The following is a 22596-nucleotide window of genomic DNA, read 5'->3' on the forward strand; positions in this document are numbered from 1 at the left end:
CGCACTGCCATGTATTTTCACAGATGTCACATTTGCCATTGTGGCAGCTGATTCAGGTGAAGCACAGGAGGGCTTCGCCCAGGAGTTTGTCTCCAGATTTCATTTCACGTTGCTCTGAAGATGGCAAGCCCTGCCACCCCAATGTTCCCATAGGAGCATCCTCCTCCACAGCTGTACCCCTCCATTAGGTTATCTGCCCCATGAAAAAAAGCCCTCTGCCCATCAACTGATGTTCTCAGCAGCCAGAGGTTTCCCAGACAGTACCTGTAGTTACGGACATGCAGCAGCAGTGACGGGGGAAAAGGAAATTGTTATTTGAAAAAGGGTGGAAGTTACAAAGAGTGGGATACGCACGGGTTTACCTGCTTTAAACCACCTTTCGGTGCAACTGCTTCTCTTCAGTGACTCTAGAGGTTTTCATTTTAGGTGAATGCAACCAGGCCCAAGGTATGTTAGGCATCTACAGCAGATAAGGTAAATATAACCAAAATAGATGCTATTGTACCAAAACCCCACGGCCTTGCAGTCTATGCAGAGCTTTCCCCGAATTGAATCTTTGGGTATCATTGTGCTCGATTTCCAAGAAAACCACCATCGGCAGGAATAAATCAGTGTCTCCACTAACATCCAAAATAATCCCTTGAACAAGCCATCAGGCTTTAAGGCTGCAATGTTTTCTCCATTATCAGGGAACGGCCTGATCTTACAAACGCAGTTACTCACTGCCACCTCCTGCCAGAGACCTTGCTCCCACCAGTCTGCTGGAGCCTATCCAGCTGACTACGCCTGTCGTGGGAAGGAGCACTCGAGGCTCCGGCGGAGCAGCACTAGTCTGTTCCACCGACTCCGCTGGATCTGGAAAGAGACCTTTCCAAATGCTGTCAGCACCAACCTTCGAGCACGGTTGCTTCAGCTGGCCTTTGCTGAAGGCCGGTGAGCTAGACAGAGAGCATGCCCCTCGGGAACATGGTATGTCAGCACCACCCATTCCCAGTAAAGGAATGCCTAACGCACATGCAGTGCCAAGGGAAGGCTCTATGATGCTGCCCCAAGACAGCTATCTTAATAAACACCACCTCCTTCCCTTCCTCAGCTCCTCTTTCCAAATTAAATAGGAAGAGAAATTCCCCTCCTGCCCCTTAAAAAGAGTCTTGTTCAAATAGAAACACAGGTTGCCTAGGCTGGTTCAAACACTACATCTCATAATGGAACAGAACTGAAATAAACAGAGAAATTGTTTATTTTCTAAATAAGTCTAAATTTATTCATTACCCTAGTAAAAAAAAGTTTGGATTACAAGTGTCTGAACAGTATAAAAGTACAAAACAGGTTCCATAGATTTCTAATACATTAATACAAAGTGCATGACTACATACAGTTCATTTTTGCATTACTACTGGGAATGGAAGAGGTGGGAGGGAGTAGGGGAAGCAGTTGGCGGTTGAAACCTAGCAATAAATAAATAAATACAGAAGAGATGATCCGTATCAGAGCACATCCTACCACCAATACTGCAGCCTTAGGTGTACAGAATGACTGATGCTGAAAACACAAATTCAAATGAAAGCAGGTGTCTGCAAAAACAGCTAGAACTCTTGCTCAAGCTCTTAATAAACACAACCAACCCAGTTAAGCCATTGTTCAAGCAAGTATCCGTTATATCTGGTTGGACTTGATGGTATTAAAGGTCTTTTCCAACCTGAATGGTTCTATTTGGTTGCAGATGAAAGCAAGGTAGGCAGCTTTGTCCTCCCTTCAGAATCTCAGGGAGCTTAGCAAAAAGCAAAGTAAGACCAATGAAAGCTGTAGGGCTGTGATATGTCAAAACCCTGTTTCCCCTGATGTTTTTTCTCTCCTGAGGTTGGCTTACCAAATGGAAGGAGAAATAAAAATAAGGATGACAAAAGCTTTGAGGGTAGAGGCTTCTCTTAAAACCTGCACATCTTTCCCTACCTATGTTTTAATTTGCTAAGCATTCCCATTTCAGGAAGCGAGACTACATGGAAATCCAGACCTAAGCCCTACCCACCACAGTATTATGCTGATGACTCTCACAGAAAAGGAAGCTTGCAGCAATCCATCGTAGAATATCTCAAGAGATTAACAGTAAGGAAAGTCTTCCCTCCCCCCTAAAACAGAAACAAACCAACCAAAAAGCAGAATTCCCAGCTTATACAAGTTAAACCTTCATAAAAGGAACATGAAGCAATTGGGAGCTAAACCTGCAGCACACTCTTCCGGGAAGCTGCTTCCACCCTACAGGCAAAGTGGAGTTTGAACGAGTGTCGCAAAGGTTTGCACACGACTTTGTCTGGGAATCATGTAAGAAATACCACCTTTTGATCACGTATGCAAACAGAGCTGCCTCAATTCAGCACAGCACCATTCTTAACACAACTTTTCATACTCAGTATTCACAAAAGAATTGATCTGTTTAAACAAACAAAAAAACCCCGTAAAACCCAAACACGGAGAAGCACTGCAGGGGAAGGGTTCCAAAACAGCAATCATGAATCCAGACCCCAAGCTGCATTCGGATTATGGACCAGAGCCTGATTTGCTTATCAAGGGGTTTGGTTCTTGGGTCAGGTCCCAAACCAGCAGAAAGTCTCGTCTGTGGTCACATTTCAGCTGCACTGGACCAGCAGATAGCAGTTACCAAGTTTTGGCTATCACTTATACCTAAAACTTGGGCATCAAGATGTTTCCTTGGTCCATCTCTAATCACCAGTCAGTTACAACATGAAGCCCAGGGTGTCTGCCGCTGGGTTAAACCAAAGTAGCCTCCCATGTTCAGGTCTTAGGTAAATCTCCCTCCCGCCCCTTCTGAAAAGCACTTTATGTTGGGGGCCTTCTCAGGTAACTACCACTTGTAGTAGAGATGTCTGCAGTTTACCAGTCTGCCACATAGGAGGGATGAAATAATTGTCTTTGTTATGTCAGTAGTATAGGGTGAGATCTCCACACCCTTAAAAATATACATTTATATAGCTAGAGAGGTGACATATCATTTCTATGTATTAGTTCATCTTATTGACTCATACATGTCTAAGAACGAAATATTTTCTTGGGGATTTAAGGAAGGTTACCAACCAACTTAAAAGAAAAAAAAAAAAAAGCCTTACAACCACTGCTTCTGTCAATACAGGAACATGAACTACATATACTTTTAATATACAAACCCCCATCCTCAAATTCACTGGTGAAGCAAGTAGGGGGGGGAAGAAGGGGAGAAAAGATTAGACAACCTTGCAGCAGCATTCAGCTTTGCTAAGTGTTCCATAGAATCTTAAATATTATGTACAGTCTTTCTGAAAGGATACAAACTGGCTTCAGAGTTTGTGGAATTGTAGCAGTAAAACCCAAAAACAGTTCTAGGGAATAGTCTTTTGGCAGCATAGCAGGTGTCCAAAGTCAACAGTCACTTTTCTAGTATTTTTTCCAGAGAAAAAGAGGATCTGTATAACCTTCTGCAGCTATCCAAGGAAGTCACCACTCCTCTTGGGTGGAGATTGCTGGAGATTGTGGTCCTTCTTGTTCTGGCTTTTCAGTGGCAGACTTTTTATTGCTACAGCAAGGTTTGAAGAGATGAGTGTCTATGAGAACTTCCCCAAAACGCCCTTTGTAAATAATTCCACAGCAGACTTTTTGCCTGGAAGAAATGGCAGGGAGAGACACAGATAGTTTGTGTGTGTGTATTTAGAATATACAGAATTTACAGAAATGCAAAAAAAAAAAAAAAATCAGTCTGACCCAAAACATAACTTTTCTGAGCCTCCAGCTCAGGGGGCAGGAGGGAAAAAGCTACTCTGAAGAGAGAAAACAAGTCTGTGTCTAAATCCACAACACCGCTTTAAGGAAAAACAACAAACCAGAACAAATCCAAACCCATGTCTATAGAAAACTACATCTCCCATTTTGCTTCCCAGGGAAGTTTCAGATTCCCAGCTATCTGGGCTGAACTAACCTTGACAACAATGCACTTGCAAACACGATTTGAGAGGAAGCGGCAAAGCCACAACAATTTCAATAAAGCAAGGGCTTACTGTGTCACAACAGGCAATAAAGATAACAAGCTCATCAGCTCCCAGAAAATCTTATGGTTTTCCTACCTTCTAAGTGACTACCATCACAGGTCAACCAAATCAAATGCTGTGTTTTTGCTGGCAAGCTGAGAGCACTTGGTAACACATCGTGTCCACAAAGCACGGTTTTAAGACAAGATAATGATAGGAATGTTAAAAATATTTTCGGGCAACTGTATTAGTATTTAGGGAATTGGAGGGAGATGGGGAAGATGTCTTAAACACACGGCATTTCTTTCCAACACAGACAGATAGTGTATAATACTCTGCGACTTAAAGTATATCCTTAAATGAAGTTCAGCACAATCAAGCACTGTGTATGTGAAGTGAATTGCTACCTGCACAGAGTGCACGTTCTGTTGCTTTTTACCTTTTCCAATATGTGAGATCTAAAAAGGAAAAAACTGGTGTTCTGCTGGACCCAGCACTCATCTCTGTGTCAGAACCATCATCAGACTGGTTACTGTAACAGGGTGACTGAGCTGGGGAGGCACTCGAAGTGGTGCTGTGGGCATCAGAATCTGCAGGAGAAAGAATAAATGTAAGAATCAGGACATGCACCCAGTGACTTACCCTCTTCCTGACTTCTAACAGGTCACATGTGGACTGGGAACAGAGACAGACTTTTCTTCATTAACAAGAAAAACCCAACAACAACCACCAATTTTTCACTTGCCCCTGCCAGTTTCAATAGAGACTATGGGCATTTGGGAGACAGAGCTCACAACTTGTACAGAAGGGAAAAGAGCTTCAGGATTAGGCTTCAGTTCCTGGCTCTCAAACATAGCCTGTGCAGGCCATGCTTTGTAAAAGATCCTAGTCTCGCTCTGGAATCACTTGAAGATCGAAGACGTTGAGGATCTGTGCTTCAGACCTAGTACTTTCTCCCTGTAAATCTCCTTTCTTACCCACTCAGTTGCAAAGCTCTTCTCATTAATGCAATAGGCTGAGCTTTTCCTGGATCGAGACTATGGACTCCGTGCAGACACACACCTTAACCGAGAGTCTACTTACCTACCTTTCCAGTTATTACCTCTAGCACCTACAGTAACAGAATTAGATCAACTATAGCACATTGAATGAGGAGATACATGCTCTTTGGGTCAGGACCTTTACTGATTCTTTAGAGCACTCTTCCTTCAGGCCAGGTAGGAAAATTGAAAGAGAGAGAAGTCAGCAACAGGTAAGGAGCTGGAAGGTTTGCTTTAGAGGAAAAACCTAAAGTACTGACATGTATTTAGAGCATAACTGGCAGATGGCTTTGCTGGAAAGCTACGAATCCAAATCTATTTGAAGAATCTAGGAGATGGTTGAAAGAAATCATTGAGAATGGCAGAGGAAGGTGTAAAGAAACTACAGAGAGGAAACATGGCAGGAATTTAAAGCTGAAGGGAAAAGTCTGGGTTAAATAGAAAGCCTGGGCTGAATCCATGTCTAGAAGAAAGTGGCTGACAGACAGGCACAGAACAGTGCTTCTTGGGAGAAGAGCTGAAATGGCCATAGTGCGTTACTGAAAGAGAGGGAAACCTCTTCCAAGTTTAGTTTCAGCGAGTTGTGCCCAAGAAATTCTTTCTAGAGACATGTCATTTAAACGTGGGGCATAAGCTACAATTGCCTACACTTTCAAGCCAGGCTTCCCATTCTCCCCACTGCTTCCCCACCTCTGTCTCACAGCCCACCCTGCACACCAGCTCTTCCTCCTCATTCCACCCCCTTCCCAAGCCCCTGGAGCATGAGAGAGTGTGAGAACAGGGAGCGCCCAAATGTGTAAGCATAAAATTGAATCTAGGTGGTGATTCAGCTCAGCCAGTTAACAGTAAGCTATGTTATGGGAGGCTAAAGCTTATTGCCAAAATCCGTTTGGATCCACTTACTGTGCCGCTTGAATTCCTTCTGCAGTTTGCTAATTTGATTGCTCTTTATTCTGCTTCCAGAGAGTGTTTTCATTTTCTTTGGTTTCAATGTTGTTTTAAGACTGGGTCCAGCCCTGGCATCTACCACCTAGAACACAGAAAATGCTTGCATAATACTTCTGCATCATGCCCAGATATTGCCCTAATCGAAGTACCTGCACTGACCTAGCTGAAGGTGTTCAAAACCAATTTAGTTGAACCAAGGCAGTTCTGTGCACTGACACTCTTATGTTTCGTTTATATCTGGTTTGTAAGAGGCTGAGTCTGTAGGAAAATGCAGTAAACTAGCTTAAAAAGCACATTCAGTTCAACTTCAGCCTTTTTCCTATTTCTGGAAATTTCAGTTTAGTTAGACAACATTTGTTTAAGCCAATACAGGTTAAGAGTGTCTGCCAAGCATTTGCCCTGAAAATCATCGATTTAACTTGTGAATAAAGCTAGTTGTAGTAATAACCATAGATCTGGTTCCCATTCCCACCAAGGTTTCTCGAATAAAGATTAGAACATACACAAAGAATTCTAATCATCTTCCCAGCCCTAGGCCCAAACTGAATTAGCTGTATCAAAACAGAATATATGAGTGGCGATAGCTGCAAGATATTAGTCACTGTAATTATCTGACTAAACGACACTGATTTATGTGTTGCTTGAGCAAGTCACCTTGCTTGTTCAAACTATTTAAAAAAAGCAACCAATTTTGGATAGAGGCCAAATTTGAAATGTTCTGAGTGTCGTAAGAGACTTTTGGACCAAGTTGTGAGCTTGTGAAAACAAGGAATTACACGGTAAGTTAGCCTGTGACTCCATCCCAGGCTTGCATAATCACCATTCGCATGTAAACCAAAGACAGGTAAGAGCCACGTAACAGGAAATACTCCAGGAAGGAGTATGAGATGCTGAGGGTGGGAAGGGAGAGTGTCAGCGGGGAAACAGGAAACGCCAAATCCTCACTAACACCTCCCCTCTCTAACAGGAAGGACTAAGGCAGAGACTGGTTAGTTTTGGGGTGGAGAAGAAATAAATGACTAACGTGATTCCAGTTTTTTTTGGATCCTGCTGGCAATTTTTTCCATCTTTTCACCAAAAGGACACAGGCATTGCAAATGTCTCCTGAGCGGGCCTCGTGGAGCCTGGTAAAGCATAAAAGCAAAAATCACTTGATAACAGTTACCAAAAGCACACCTCCACTTGTTAACAGCAAGAAGCATAAAAATCGCTGAGCAAGAAGGGTTCTCATGTTCTGCTTTTCAGGCGTGACAATTCATTTGCGGTGCTCAAACACTGCCATTTAAAGACCAGGTCTCACTTTCAGAAGGCACTCTTCCATACAGAAATAAAAGGTATAGTAATCTGCTTCCAGAGGGGCACTGAAAACAACAGTCGCACCTCCTTTCAAAAACATTCCACACCAAACCCAAAAAACAACCCCAAAAATACCACCCCCCAAAAAACACCCACTCAACAGTTCCAGTGGGTTGGTTGGTTGGCTTGGAGAAGGAGGGAGGAGGAATAATCATATTCCTTGAATGTGCATTTGGAAACAGACTTCAGAGATCCAACAAAAGCTTATTCAGCTCTTAACTTTCTCACAGAGCTTCAAGGATGAGTAACAAATGCCACCTAACGCACTCCCGCATAAGCGTAGGATAAGGTTTCAGAAGCAGCAGTCACTGGAATGACAGCAATACTTGCTCCCTTTAACAAGCTTTTTCCAGAAACCATCTCTACTGCTAATGCATGCTAAAAGAAACACGAAGGGGATCCACTGTAGAGTTTTTCAGCTGTTTAAATGGGAAGACTTTGAAGCATTTATAGATGAATGGGGCAGGCTCAGATAAGCCATTATTTGCTCAGTGTTAAGACTGCATTTTTACCTTGGCAAACATATTTCAGATAGCACAAGACCAAAGGCCCTGCTATATTGCAAGCTTCTTTGTGGTAGTTAGCAACAACAAAAAAAGCAATGAGTCTTCACAGAGTCTTTCCACTGCCAAGGACAGCAGCAAAGAAACATGATAAGGAAAATTGTCAGCACCAGCTTTATGTACAAAAATCCATGGCAAATACAAAGCACTATAAAGCTGCACATGAAAGGAGTGTTTCTAGAAAAAGGGGAGAGAGGGAAATATTTCTAAAGACTGGAACGATTTACACATATAAAGTTAAGCACTTGAGACAGAGTAGCAATGCTGGTATGTATATATAGTTTTTAATACAATGCATTAAAGTTCCTCTTGGGCCTAAGATTTTGATGAGAGGTAATCCAACAAGACTGGAAAAAAAGAGCAGAAAATAGCTATCAACAACATGGACTTCTTCCAGGGGAAATGGTTTCATGGAAAACTACAGCATGAATAGGAGAAATTCTTATACATTAGGAAAAAAAAAAAAATCAAAAATAAACACAGTAAAAAATAATTACAAGCTATCACAGAAGAGTTTGCTTTGCTGACAATGCAGAGACACAAATTTATACAGAATTTCAAAGTTCTTAGAAGGTATTTCAAAAAAGTTTTAATATTTTCTATTATTTTTACCAGCTGCTGCGACCTGTAGTCCCAGCAGGTAGTAAAAGAAATCACTGGTATTTATAGTTCTGCTTACTGATGCTTTCAAGTAACATTATATGCAATATTAGCTAATTGGAAAGCTAATTACCAGATGCTTATTTTCCATCAGAATATGTTTCCAATGGGAAGTTTAATAACATGTTGATACGCCCCATGTGAACAAAGGCAGCAACACCTGAAACAGGGCACTCTGCATAAACCCTGCTGGAACTGCTACGTATTTACTCATCAAGTTTTGTCTAACACCCTTCAATCTTCAGAGCCACAGAAAATCTCCGTGTACCTGTGCTGTTTACCACCTTGTGTGGGAATTTACGCCTCCTCTAAGGAACAAGTGCAAAATACACAGTCTGAGAGAGGTCTAAATAAATCCCTGCACGTCCTGTGAGGTGGGAGAGGCATGAGACTGACCTTTCACTGTTAGGAACTACAGCAGCACACCACTGGCAGCAACAGCAAAATCAGCAACCAAATGGTACCATACACAGCAGCAGATCCAGCTCCTCCTGACCTGGCCAGGAAAGTTGTGAAGAGGCTGAAGCCAGACTTTCCCAATTAAGCACCTCTGCTAGCCTAACCCTTCAGTCTTCCAGAGCAAGAGGGACAGCATATGAGGTTCATGGCTTGGAGATCAACACCATGACTGACCACAATGTTCACTAGAAAGAATCTTACCCAAAACAATTCTGGAAATCCTTTTCATAACGTTTGCTGTCAGTGAAACGAGAACTCGAAGACTTAGCCCTGCAGATACAGCAGCCCTCTATACTCCGATACATCTTCGGTTTGTGAAAGCCAAACATCTTTTCCTCCCAGCTGTAGCCTGTGAAAACAAAATGGAACTAGTGTTACTTATCACTGTAAGATACTGAAAGAAAAACCTTGGCACTTCACTGGGCAAAACAAAACTAAAGCATTATTCAGCATGGGAAACTGCTAGATTAGGCTATAGCTTTATCCCGCATTGCCTTTGAAGAGCAGATGTACCTGGAATGCACTTTCTTATTAAAGAAAAACAATTAACAACAGCTGGAGTGTTAAGCAATAACCAGCAAGACTCATGACAAGCTCATCACTGCACAATTCTACTCTAAGGGCACATCTACAACAGCACAACCCAGAGGTGTGAGTGCAGCTGACTTGGCTAATGAAAGCCGTATGTATGTGGTAAAACAGGCTGCAGGACAGGCCGTGTGAACCTGCCCAAGCCCTGGGTCACTGGAACTTCCTCGTCATCGCCACCGGTGTTTGCTGGAAACAGCCCTGCCAAACTTTGTCGAAAGTGAGTAGGAGTAACTTTAAATGAGCTGCAGTCATACCTCCAGGCTGCAGACATACCTGAAAAGCCGCACTAAAAACAGGAGGGTGGGGTCCCACCCAGCCCTCAGTGGCCGTGTCTGCGCTGCGGGACCCAGGAGCACATCTCTCCACTCTCAGGCCTGGCAGAGCATCCGAGCTCCATGTCAGCACAGGCTCAGTTCTCGCCCTCCCACCTTCCCCACCCTGCTTTCCATGGGAAGGAAACCTAGCTAGAAAAGGGCTGGGGAGCAGGACCCTGGGGCGCATTTTAGCATGCACCTACCACACATCCCAGCCACCACCAGTGATGCCGGAGCAAAGGGTACTCCCGTTTACAGGGAAGTTGTTTCTTAACCACCAGCTCTGCAAAGTCAGTGCTGGCTCACAAAGCCGAAAGCCATGCTGCTCTTAGAAGTCTGCCTATCCTTTTTGGTACCTGGGCTGGGATTTGCCATCAGAGCAGGTAACGTACAGTGGAGGTTTTCCAGTCAGAAGCTTCTAACATCAGTTACAAGTTAATTTACTGCAGCCATCATGACACAGACCCCTTCAACGCATGATGTCCCCAGCACCAAATCGGTTCTCCCCAGGCATCAGTTACTCCCCAGTGCAGACACAGTCTGACATGGCATGAGAAGCTGTCAGAGCAAATAGAGCTCCCACAGTGCTTCAAAAACCGAGCAAAGCTGGTGCTTTGCTGGTGCTGAGCATGGATACACAGCAAGTCCTCACAGGCTGCACAGCATCTGTCTCATAACACAGGCGGGGACCATTCTAAGATGTCTCTTAGACCACGGTGCAAGCTCTGCCTCAACCACCCGCTGCAGGGAGCAAGCGGCCACCTCTGCTGCTTGTCACACACTAATGCTCCGAGAAGGGACAGGCCACCAGCTAAAGGAAGCTCCACGAGAACAGGCTCCCACAGCTGAGAACTTCTGCTTTTTAAAAAAGGCAATATTAGATGGAGCCACACAAATAACACAAGGTTTCTCCCTCTTCCCGTAACAAAAGGCCAACTTGTTATGCTCTTGTAAAAGCTAATAGAAAGCCACCTCCCCTCCCCACAAATACTACTGAAAACCACAGTAGCTCAGGCAGGACTTTCTGGAGGGCAGCATCTCCATCACTTGTAGGCAAGTGCGGTGAGAGGAAGCTCCCAGTCATTCTCAGTCCCAGGGGCTTTGAAGTGCCAGCAACCCAACCTGGGTTACTGGTGAATGTATGTGGTACAGGGATTTGTCCCCAAATCTTCCAGCTGCAGAAAGGCAAGGGATGTAATTCTAATATCCTTCAGGACAGAGAAAATTAACCTGAAATCTTCAGTATACAGCCCCAAGACTTGCCACATCATTACAGAGGGGAAAAAAATACCGAAAAGGAGGTTCAGCTGAGGCTGCTTCCACAAAACAACTATACCTACCATTGTGCTTACCCTACTGACAGAGACAGGGTGTGAGGGGAAGAAGATCCTGCATATTTTTGCAGCACCACAGCAAAGCTAGTGAACAACCCAGGCCTAGTCACTGTCCTCCAAAGGTGAAACTACACCCCAAAGGGGAAGATCAAAGCATGACAGCACTGCAAAATAAACATACAAGGTTCCCAGGCTCTTAAGAACAGAAAACCGTAGATTTTATTTAAATTTAATATTGTTGGTTAATATTCTTACACAAAACCCATGAAGGAACCCATACCCAGCTGAAAGTGTACATGTCTATATTTCCATCTAGCATATAGTTATACAAGAACACTTGGTGCCCACTAAGGTTGTGTCTCCTTGCGATTACTACTGCACAAACATGTAGGAAAGACACAAGTCAACCCCAAACAGCTTGTCTTGACCAAACCGCTCACAGAGCCTGTTGACAGCAAGGGACATATGCAAGCTGAACACTAAGGAGATCCTCCAAGCTTAGGACAGACAGAGGGAATCCTGTCCCAGCTCATGCTATTTACCAGAGGCTTGAAGTGTTGTATTCCTTTCTCCTCTGTGCACATTTGCAGCGCAAGTAGCTCACCTAGGGCTAGGTTCTCTCAGGAATGACTTGTGCAAATACCCAGCAAAGTCAGCCCAAATGCTGTGAGGCTGTTTAGGAGATGCTGAATGGGCTTGTTGAGGGATGGATAAGACTCTGAACTACTCTCTGCTTCTGTTTGGATATATTTTCAGGGACTTGCAGCAAATGAATAAATACCTAAGCAAATCAGGTTAGTATCCCCGGACTGTCAAGATAAATAAACAACAGAGTTGTTTAGGCAAATAATTCAGTTAGTCTAGGCAAATAATTAAGAGTAGGTATTTTGTTTCTTAGCATCCTATGTGCTTCGTCAAGAGACAGTCTCTTGAGGACACTGTGTTTAACAAGCCTCTGGAGATCCAACAGGATGTTCACATGGGAATTTTCAACTACAAAACAGCAACTTTAGATTTTGACCACCCCAATGTTAGGTCCACGGTCCAGTGCTTTTTTTCAGAAAGTTAGAGACGAGCTGCAGACACAAGGTTCATCAGTGCTGCAAAACTTAAGCAGCAAGAACATCTTGGCTGTTACAGGGCAAGAGACAGAACTGATAATCAACAATGTGATTTACTTTCTAACCCTGTTTCTTCCAGAAATCCAGACGCTGATGAGACGATCTCTGTCACCAGCTGGTATTTACACCACAGCAGAGCAAGATGCATGTTTTACAATTAATGTTCTGGCAAAGACTGGCATCAGACATATATTCTGAAAATATTTTGTTTTGCATCGTTGCTGCTATTCTCACAGGAGCAGCCTTTCAACACCATCTTTCAATAGAAGGGAAACTAGTGCCATCTGTTTCCCACTTGATGAATGGTCAGCAATGGTATTACCATATATCATGCCTGAATGGGAAAAAGCTAGTAGCAAAACCACAAGTAAAACAGATTTCTCTGACAACTGCATCTAAGTGCAGTTATAAATGGAAGGCGTCAGTCCAGTAACACATTTAATCCTAAACAGTTGCCAGTTGACCATTATACACTAAATATTCTGTCAGCTGGAGAGCTCAATAGCTAGCGTGTACTTAGAGGTACATATGACTGTGCCCTTTAAAAGGTTTTACTTGAAAGCTTTGCAATTTAGATCTCAAATTAGAATGAGGGAGTTAGACTGCTGGCCACCACCACCTGAATCTCAGCTGCAGAAGTTTTACCATGTGAAATTTGGGACAGGTAAAAAGATGGCAAGTAGGAGTGAAGTAACTTCCACAGAAGTCAAAAAGCATTACAGGATGTAATTTTGCCAAATTTATGCATGTTGTTAAAATACATGATTTCTTTTAAATCAGCAGCTGCATAGAAGTGAAAAGGACAGTTCACCAGCAAAGAATCAGAAATCCTAATGGAGCCTATTTGTCATTCTGCAGAAGCAGAGATTTACCTGCACTAGGAGGGGAGCAGCATTCCCCTAAATCAGAGGAAAAGTGGTCCTCTTCCTCCCTGGTCTCCCTGCCAAAGGAGAAGTTGCTATTCCCCCAAGTTCTGCTTTAAACAACTGCTTTAGCAACTTGAATGGACTCAGAAGAGACTGCAGGAAAAACCTCTCCATCTCTCTGCCCTCTCAGTTCTGGAAAAGCAACATCAAAAAGACTTGTCTTGCCAAAAAAGTCAAAGAGAGAACGGTAAAGCAGGTGGGGAATAAATAAAAAAAAAAAAAGACCAAACAAAAAACCCAACCCAACACACCCTGCTTATTACATTTGTGAAAGGCTGGTATAAAGCAGCATGCATCATATGCATGTGAAAATGGTTTCATGCTTTTGTTACCTGTCAGGACTAGAATGTGGTGCTTAGTTTTCTTTCCAAATTTAATTTGGTGATCTAAATTAAAAGGAGGTATTGCTTCAGATGCTAATTAAGTTTTCAAGTTAGGGGAGAACTTCTGAACTCTTTTAGATTTTAAAATAAGAAAAGGTGAGCCCCTTTCATTTGTTTTTCCAGATTCCTTCTGCATTCTTTCTGATCACCCAAGAAGAATGAAAACCCTTTATAATGGAAAGGAAGGAATTCCTAGAAGACAGGCATGCCTGCATTTGTAACACAATCATCAGGCCAGTTGAAAGGAACATGCTCACCTGCTTCTTGCAAAGCTGAAAGAGAAACGGAGTTACGGGAGAGCAGAAGGATGCCAGCCCGACTACTCGATACCTTTGTCTCTTTCCATCTCTTCACTTTGACCCTGGATCATTCACCCTTTGTGCAACTCAAAACTGTCAGTATATCGTCAGAGAGAAGGAGAACCCTGCAAAAATCATTTGATTTCCCCTTCTGTGTACAAAACAGCCTTGGCACAGCCTCCCTGAAGTTGGGCCACAGAAAAATATGATCTAGCCTGTGTATGTTGATGCAGCCGGTTCCTGTCAGTAAAAATCTCAGTGTTCATCTCTCCAGCATTGCATCGGAGCTAAGAAACATAGCCAAAACAGTACTTTATTTTCTTTTAAAGGAAAAGAAAGACATGCCTTAATACAGAAACAATATACGTGCTCTGGCTTTTACATCTGCAAGTGCATACACCCAGGCACATGCACACACAAGAAAAATGCTTCCAGAGCTGTCTATGGCGCCAGAAGCAGTTGCTTGTCTTACTAATAAATTCTTAGGCCTGTCCCTCTACTGAAAATCACTTGTAGGACAGAGAATTATACATCGACAGAGGAGCTGATCTATATCAGAGACCGAATGTAAACATACCTCCCCCCTGAGTTTACATGCTGCAGAAAGAAACTTTGGAAAAGAAGTCAAAATTGGACCTCAGAAAAGCATATTTTAACATGCCCAAAGCCAGAATGCTCCAAGGAAGTAACAGACCAAGCTTACTGGAGTAATCTGAAAATGCAACTTCAGTATTTGCAAAAAACCCACATTTTTTACACTGTCAACTGTCCTTATAGCTCAAAACAGTGACTAATTTCCAACAACCAGAACCATAGAATTGTGTGCACTGTACACTCTTCTGGTCCCCTATATCCTCAGATTTTCCTTCCACTTCCCTTCATTTCTCCACCCAGAACAACTTCACTTGGGGGAAAGCTGTATTTGGCCACTACCGCCCAAACACATCCGAATGAAGCAGCATCCTGTGAGTTTTCACTTGATGAGCTGAGCAAAACCAGTTAAAGGTCAAAACTCCATCTTCAGGAATCTTTCTCTCTGCCAAAATAAGTAACTCACTCTTTTGCTGGTAGTTGTCCGCAGCCACTGTTTTGTGCTCAGTTCTAGAGTGCAATCTTAGCAGCTGGCAGCAACTACCAAGCATATAAAAAAGTCAAACTGGATGTTTCTGTCACATGTCTGAACCTCTGCAGCATCCTGGCTGGGTCACAAGCTGTTCTGAGTGAAGTCTTCAGAAGCAGTCAAGTCACAAAGGAACCCACCTACCTGCTGATCTTCAGAGGGAAATAAGTACCTAAACCACTCAGACAAGAGAAGTGAAAGGCTCAGCCACTTGGGTGTTCCTCTAAACTGCCATGTGATGGTGGTGGTGGTGGGGAAGTCCCAAACCTGTCCCACCTGCAGGCGTTCCATCTTGAAAGAGGGCATCCCCCCTGAAACTCCTATTGCATAACTAACACCCCACTCTGCCTGAGCAGGAGACCTGGGAAGAAAACCTGGGATGTTCTCAAGCAAGTGATGGAGTTCAATCTGTGATGCTTATCTGAGTGCGGTCACTGCAACTGTTAAGATGCTGTTTGCAACCACCTGCTACTGAAAATGCATCACAGACACTTGAGATCATGAGACACTGAATGGTTTTGAGGCTTTTATTTTTTTTTTTAGAGAGGGTAACATACTTCATGGGGACGCAAACAGAAGTAGTAGTAACTATTTGGCAGAATAACTATAGTGACTTCATTAAAAAGGATACATTTCCATGTCCTTAAGTAATATTATTGGTCATTTCACTTGGACTTTGGACTGAGCACATTGTACAGAAATGCAGAGGTCCGAGTTGTGAAATGGAGTCCTGCCCATGCATTCTGCTTAACCACTCAATCTTCAAGCCCCAGCTCACTACCTGCTGCTTTCTGCTAAAAAGCAAGTGCTACAAGGGGTGCAAATCTGAAGAACTTGGTTTTCAAGTAGGACCGTCTGTGTGTCACGTTGTTATGAAAGAGGTACAAAGCATCAGGTGCTAAGAATCAATGCAAAGCAGAGTTCGGTGACACAGAGCTGTTCAGCATATGCTGTTTATTTTTAACCTGTGTGAACTTATCAGCTCGTCTAACGTCTTCTACTAAGAAGTCAGTGATGTTTTCTTTTTAAAGGAAAGACTGAAAACATAGGCAATTAGCTTCTCTTTGAGAATCTCTGGGCTGAGAGAAGCAAGGAGGAATTTTTCCCAGAGGCTCTGGCACTCAATCCCACCTACTTTCAGTGGGAGCTGGATGCTGCACGCCTGTGGGGGTGTTTGAAAGACCCACGACTTGTTACTTGCTGATTCTCTACCAGGGACCACAGATCCCAAGAAACCTGGAATTTACCTGGGTACCACAGGAGTTCAGCTTCCACCGGTGTGAGCAGAGAGGTTCACTGTCCGCCCCTACTCTGCAGGGTTTGTGCAATCTTTTCCCTTCATTAAAAAAAAAGCTGTCAACTGCACAGTGAATCTAACCACATGCAGACTGGGGAGAAAAGGAGTTTCCACAGCACGTGCCCTGCACACGGCTGACAGACACAGTCTCACCTTTGGATGAGCACACAGTAGTGAAATGGTCTGCTGAGCAAGTCACCCTCCTGTCTTGCCTTGTAAAAGGGTTAAGCAGATGTCTCTATGGCTGTTAACCTACCACCTTCCACCAGTGCCGATTTAAAATTCACAATAAAAAAAAAAAAAAGGAGAGCATTACAGTTGGGTTGTGCTTAAGTATGTTGCTCAGCCTCCACAACAAATGCAATGCTGTTGAAGTTCTGGGCAGGATTCAGAAACCTGGGCCTTCTCCTCTCCCTGCCCAGGAGGGAAGGGTGGCAGGACAAGGGACACACGTGCTTCAGGCACACAGCAGCAGGTTGAAAGGCTGCATCCTGCACCAGCTGCTAAAAGAACTACAGCAGCAGGGCACAGCTCCAAACTTACTTTTCTCTCCTGCAATTTTAATGATTATTGGATAATTCGGGTCCGAGGAACTGCCTGCGAGCAGACTGCTGGGGACAAAGCTCTCAATAGGACGAACCGGGGACGTTCCCGCCCAGAAGGAGCTGGGGGAGCCCCGGGGCAGGCAGGATTCAGACCAGCTCTCTGCACTAAGGCACAGACGAGTAAACAACAGGTTTGGCAGGTCCCTTTAAATCTCTTTAGCTACACGCATGTACGAGAAGAGACAGCAACTTTTATCTCATGAAAGGGAGAGCGCGACTGGAAGCCTCTCCCTGGCGCAAAACTGCAAGTTAAAAAAGGATAAAATAACTAAGAGGACGGTGATAGAAGATGGATCCAGGTGGAGCCCGGCCGCGCCGCTCCCGTCTGGACGGGCACAGCGCGGTTGGCCGGGAGGCGGCGGCCGCTTTCCGGGAGCCGAGCACCATGTGGCGGGGCCCCGCTCCCGCCCGTTACCGCCGGCGGGCTCGCTCGGCGGCTAGGGGCCGCGGCGGCGCCAGGAACAAAGACCCCCCCCTCTTCTTTCCCGGGGCTGACGACCTACTTTCGCGGGCGGCCCCGCCGGTCAGGTGGAGAGCCGGGAGCGCACAGGCGGGCGGCCCCGGCCCTCCCCCCCGCTCCCCTCGCCGGGGCTGCCAAGCGTTGAACTTGGCGAAAAGCGAATATAATTAAAAGCGAATTAAAAGGGCGCAGGAAGGGGAGGAAAGCCCCGAGCGCGGAGCGGAGGTGGGCGCTGCGAGGCGGCCCCGCGCTGCAGACGCCGCCCCACCACGCGGTCTCGGTGCAGCCGCCCCATCCGGCGGGAAGCTGGGGTCGAGCCGCAACAGCCCCACCGGGCACCCCGACCCCTGTCCCAGCAGCTGACGGGCGCCTTCCGCCACTACCCCCCTTCCAGGGTCTGGTCCCGTCCCGTTGCCACCCGCCACCCCCCCCTCCTCGCTCCGCGCTGGTTCCTCATGGCTCGGCCCTGACGTAATTCAAACATGGCAACAGTTGTACTTCAAAGGGCCGTCGCAGACCTCCCAGCAACACGGGCACGCCGCGGCGGGGGCGACACGGAACCCTCCGGACCCTGCGGCAGCCCCGGGGTGGCCAGCGGAGCTCGCCCGCCCGCTTGCACTGCGGTACGCCGGGGAGCGCGTGTGCACCCAAAGTTTCACCGCACCTCCAAAAGTCCTCCAAAACCGGCAGCCAGCCGCTAAAAACCACCACCCCCCCCGCGGAATGAGTTTTATCCCACCAACATCCCCCGGGGCTGAAGTCCGTCCCCCCCCGTACAGAGCGGAGCGCTGTCCCCGGCGCGCCGGGCGCCGCAGCACATGCGATCCCTTTGTTTTCCCTGCAGCCGGGCGCTGCCTACGTGCCGCGCCGGGGGCACGCCGGCCGCCCCAGCCCCAGCCCCGCCGTCGCAGCCCCGTGGAAGCCGGGAGTTAAAACTTGCTGGCGGCAGGCGCGGGCACCGGCTGCCGGGGCGGCGAGCGACTTCCACTCGCGCCGCTCGGCGGGAGCGGGAGGACGCCATCGCCGCCCGCCGCGCCGTCCCCACACCGGTAACGCCGCGCACCGGGCCGGTGGCGGGGCGCCCGCCGATGTGGGAAAGGCCCCACGCCGCGACCCGTGCGACCGGCAGCACGTGTCACGCCGGCCCGCAGCCGCACGTTTTCCCCGTCTCCGGGTGCGCACGGAGCCCGACCGCAAACACTAGCGATAACCAGAACCAACGGCTCCCTCTCCTTCTACGACGGAGCGCAGGGATAGCGAGCACCACCGTGCTCCCGTTCCTTCCGCCACCCCGCCGACAGCAATTCGTGCGAGCCGGTGCTACAGGTGTGCGGGGCGCGCCGGGGCCGCACCTGCGACACCAGCCCCGCAACGGCGGAACCCGGCCAGTGGCCCGCGTGGCGAGGCTCCAGGCAGCGCTCCGTGCAGCCCCCCCCACCGCCGGGGAGCGCGGTTTACCTAACGCACCCCGCACCTAGGTCCGCTTTTGGAGTTAAATGGCCAGGAACAGGTCTGCGCTTCCTCTCGAAACTTAAGGCTTTAACCGTACTTGGGGACGGGACACGCCAACGGTTAGAGTTCCCAGGCAGGGTCCGCAACAACGCGGGAGGCGTCTCCCCCCCCGCCAGCACCTCCTTTAAACTCTACTAACTGAAGCAAAGCGGGGAAACGCCGCTCACGGGAGCCATGCGTGTCAGACTGTTTCAAGTGGCAAAGTCTTTCTGCCGCTGCAGAACTGGACGCAGGCTCCGGGATTAATTTATAGTTAACAGAAACCACCGGCTACTGGGGAAAAAAAAGAGACCAACCAACACGCCAACAACCCAAACCCAACCAAGCAAACACGCACAAAAACCGGGTTTAAACCTCACGTTCGCTCTCGGCTCTACTTTTCCCTCTCCTTCCAAGCAGAAAGAAGCCACTCACCGCGCTCCTGCGCCCACCAACAGCCGTGCCGTGCGGTGCGGTGCCGTGCCGTGCAGTCCGCGACCGACCCTCGCCGCTGTGCGCGCTCCCCAGCTCTCCGCGCTCTACCGGACAGCCCGAGCGCGCGGGCGGGCGGGCGCGCGCGAGCGAGACACCGCCCCGCCCCTCCGCCACCTCCTTGTCCCCGCCCCTCCCGCCGGCACCCGCCGCTCTGCGCATGCGCCGTTCCCACGGCTCCGTTCTCCTCAATCGAGCCCTCTCGCTTTGCGCGCCCCATTGTCCTTTTAAGGGAGAAAGGCCGCGCGGGAAGCCTGGGGGGGGGGGGGAGGAGGAGGAGGAGGGGGAGGGGGCGGGGGTGTTGCTCATTGTGACGGCGGAGATGACTTCACGCACGCGGCCTGGTGGGCGGGACCCGGGCACCTGCCTGCCCGGGGGAGCAGCGCCGGGCGGGGCGGGGCTACCGCTGCCACCTCCCGCGGCGTCGGGCGCACTGCAGCCCGCGGGACGGGACGGGACACAACACGCCACACCACACTAGCGTGTATCAGCAGTACTGTGGCAGCAGGGACAGGGCAGTGATCACCCCTTGTACTCGGCACTGGTGAGGCCACACCTGGAATCCTGTGTTCAGTTCTGGGCCCCTCACTGCAAGAGACACATTGAGGTGCTGGAGCGGGTCCGGAGAAGGGCAACGGAGGTGGTGAAGGGTCTGGAGCACAAGTGTGATGAGGAACAGCTGAGGGAACTGGGGGAGAAAAGGAGGCTGAGGGGTGACCTTATCGCTCTCTACAACTACCTTAAAGGAGGTTGGAGAGAGGAGGTGGCTGACCTCTTCTCCCAAGTAACAAGCAATAAGAGGTAACGGCCTCAATCTGCATCAGGGGAGGTTTAGACTGGATATTAAGGGTGATCAGGCATTGGCACAGGCTGCCCAGGGCAGTGGTGGAATCACCATCCCTGGAAGTGTTCAAAAACTGTGTAGATGAGGCCCTCAGTGACATGGTTTAGTGGTGGACTTGGCAGTGCTGGGATAACAGTTGAACTTGATGATCTTAGGGGTCTTTTCCAACCTAGTTGATTCTATGAAACATCAGCACCATGAAGGCAGCACTCCTCTAAGTGTGGCACAACGCATCCCTGCTGGTTTTAACATCACCCAATAGCAGCAACTGGTGCATTCTCCATACAAAGCACACCTGGGCTCACTCTGGAGGCACCAGCGCTCCGACCTTGGCGGTGGGTCATGGCCTCTGGCCACAAGAGGGAAAGTTTTGTGCTGGTGTTGGAGGTTTTTTTTCCCCACATAGAGTTCATTTTAACGTGCTTTAAAAGATCACCAGCAGTTCTTGGAGTTTTTCTTGCTGCGGCAGAATGAGTGATGTGAAAATTCATATCACCGCAACCTTTGCTTCCCACTCATGCGGTTCAGGAAGAGCTGCTTCACGAAACAGCTGATGGGGTATGTTGAAATAGGCTTTCTTTAAAAACTAGCAATGTCAGAAGGATTTGCATGTGATGTACAAGGGAACACTTGGTTATGACAGCACCATTACAGCCTGTAACTACCATACAAGTGCAAGCTGCTCCCTCCCGAGCTTGCAGTCAAACCCAACAGGAGTGTGAATCATAGAATCACAGAATGTTTTGGGTTGGAAAGGGCCTTAAAGCTCATCCCGTTCCAACCTCCCTGCCATGGGCAGCGACACCTTCCATGAAACCAGGTTGCTCAAAGCCCTGTCCGACCTGGCCTTGATGCTGCATTTCCAACTATTCAAAAGATAAAAAGTTTCTCACAGAGTTGACAGCAGCGCAGGCACAGCGTGCAGTTGTTGGATAAGACTCTGAAATACTAAAAATAACCTCGGGGCGGGGGGGGGTCCAGGAGAGCAGGACTGTCTGCTGTTCCTTAGATTAGTCGGAGCACCTCACCTCATCTCTACCTGATTGTAAATCCTTGGTAACTCTACACCACCTCCTCCCTCTGTGCTGCAAAACCGGTCCATTTGGGCATGAGGCAGAGGAGGGTTTCTCTCTCACGAGGAAGTCTGCAGGTTTACCTGTGAGGTGGGTGGGTGGTTGTTGTTTAGGGGCTTTTTTGACTGATCCTAGCTTGCTGCCTTCCTTACTGGTACTTCCAAATCGTTCAACTTGTGAGACACAAGTGTAACCAATGCTGAATAAACTCTCAAAATGCAGTTATGATTTTACTGGTTTTAACTAGTCTGGGGAACTCTACCAGCTCTTTTGGCAACTTTTGTTTGCAAATAACATGTGTCTAGTTTTATGTGCCTCTAGTTTGAGGGAGTGATTCTCCCAGATTTTCTCCCATTATTTCCCCTTTTACTCTTCTCTGCACTTCTCAAAGACCCTCAGCGACTTTCCTTTTAGTACAGTGACATCTAGTATGGTATTTAAATCCCCCACTGAGAATGAAATGGTATTTTTCAAGGAGCATCCTTGTAGGTATCAAGAAACATGCTGCCTCTCAGTGCCCAGCTGAACAAACCCGGTCCTGTGGTGCCTGTCACTGGTTGCCCTCCCGCACCACCACTCTGAACGTTCACAGAATGGCTTGGCCTAGGCTTTGGCTGCATACAGACTGGGGTCAGGGCAACTACGCGGGTATTTATTTCATGGCTTTATGCCCTTATGCTCCAAATCTCACGCAAGCCCCAAAGCTCTGTGGAGAATGCGGGCTTCTAACTGACAATAACGAACAGAGCTGATGCTGTAACCCGGGGAGGATTTAAGTTTGCAAACGCTGTACTGCTCTGGCCTGTGAACAGCTCTGCCATTCCTGCCCTCAGAGGAAAACAGCTTCTAGCCACGTGAGTCCCAATGGCAATGCATAAATGAAAAATGCGGTCAAAACCTTCATTTCTGAAACATCTCCGGTTTCCCTGAAGCATTTGCTGATGACATTTCAGGGCCACCCTATAACTCGACAGTGGTTTGAGTTTTCATTTTTTGGGTGATAGCCAGCTTGCAAATAAGTAAAAGGCACTTCAATAGCTAACAAGCTTCCATCGAGGTTCCCCTAGCCCCTTCCCCTTGAGCAAGCCACCTGTGCTCCCCACACCCTCAGAGGGATGCTTTGTCTGACCTCACTGTAGGGAAAGAGGGGCATGAAAAATAGCCCCAATCTTGGAACAAGCCTAAGGAGTTTAAGTTGGAAAAT

General features: G+C 47.3%; 1 protein-coding gene across 1 annotated transcript; it reads right to left on the reverse strand.

Annotated features, from left to right (window-relative positions):
* Positions 1–1237: 1237 nt before the first annotated feature.
* On the reverse strand, positions 1238–19565 carry SINHCAF (SIN3-HDAC complex associated factor). Its single transcript, XM_030480381.1, has 6 exons — positions 19419–19565; positions 9244–9391; positions 7029–7128; positions 5960–6086; positions 4456–4606; positions 1238–3652 (listed from the first exon to the last, which is right to left on the reverse strand). The coding sequence occupies exons 2-6, from the start codon at positions 9369–9371 to the stop codon at positions 3490–3492; spliced, it is 669 nt and encodes a 222-aa protein (XP_030336241.1). The 5' UTR covers positions 9372–9391; positions 19419–19565; the 3' UTR covers positions 1238–3489.
* Positions 19566–22596: the final 3031 nt, after the last annotated feature.

This window comes from Strigops habroptila, chromosome 3, assembly GCF_004027225.2.
Source record: "Strigops habroptila isolate Jane chromosome 3, bStrHab1.2.pri, whole genome shotgun sequence".
Lineage (NCBI taxonomy): Eukaryota > Metazoa > Chordata > Aves > Psittaciformes > Psittacidae > Strigops > Strigops habroptila.

Coding starts and splice junctions, on each gene's coding strand:
- SINHCAF (XM_030480381.1), bottom strand. CDS start 9,371: ATGTTTGGCTTTCACAAACCGAAGATGTATCGGAGTATAGAGGGCTGC. Junction 7,129..9,243: donor GATTTCCAGAATTGTTTTGG/GTAAGATTCTTT, acceptor ATGCTTTACCAG/GCTCCACGAGGCCCGCTCAG. Junction 6,087..7,028: donor CCAAAAAAAACTGGAATCAC/GTTAGTCATTTA, acceptor TCTGTGTTCTAG/GTGGTAGATGCCAGGGCTGG.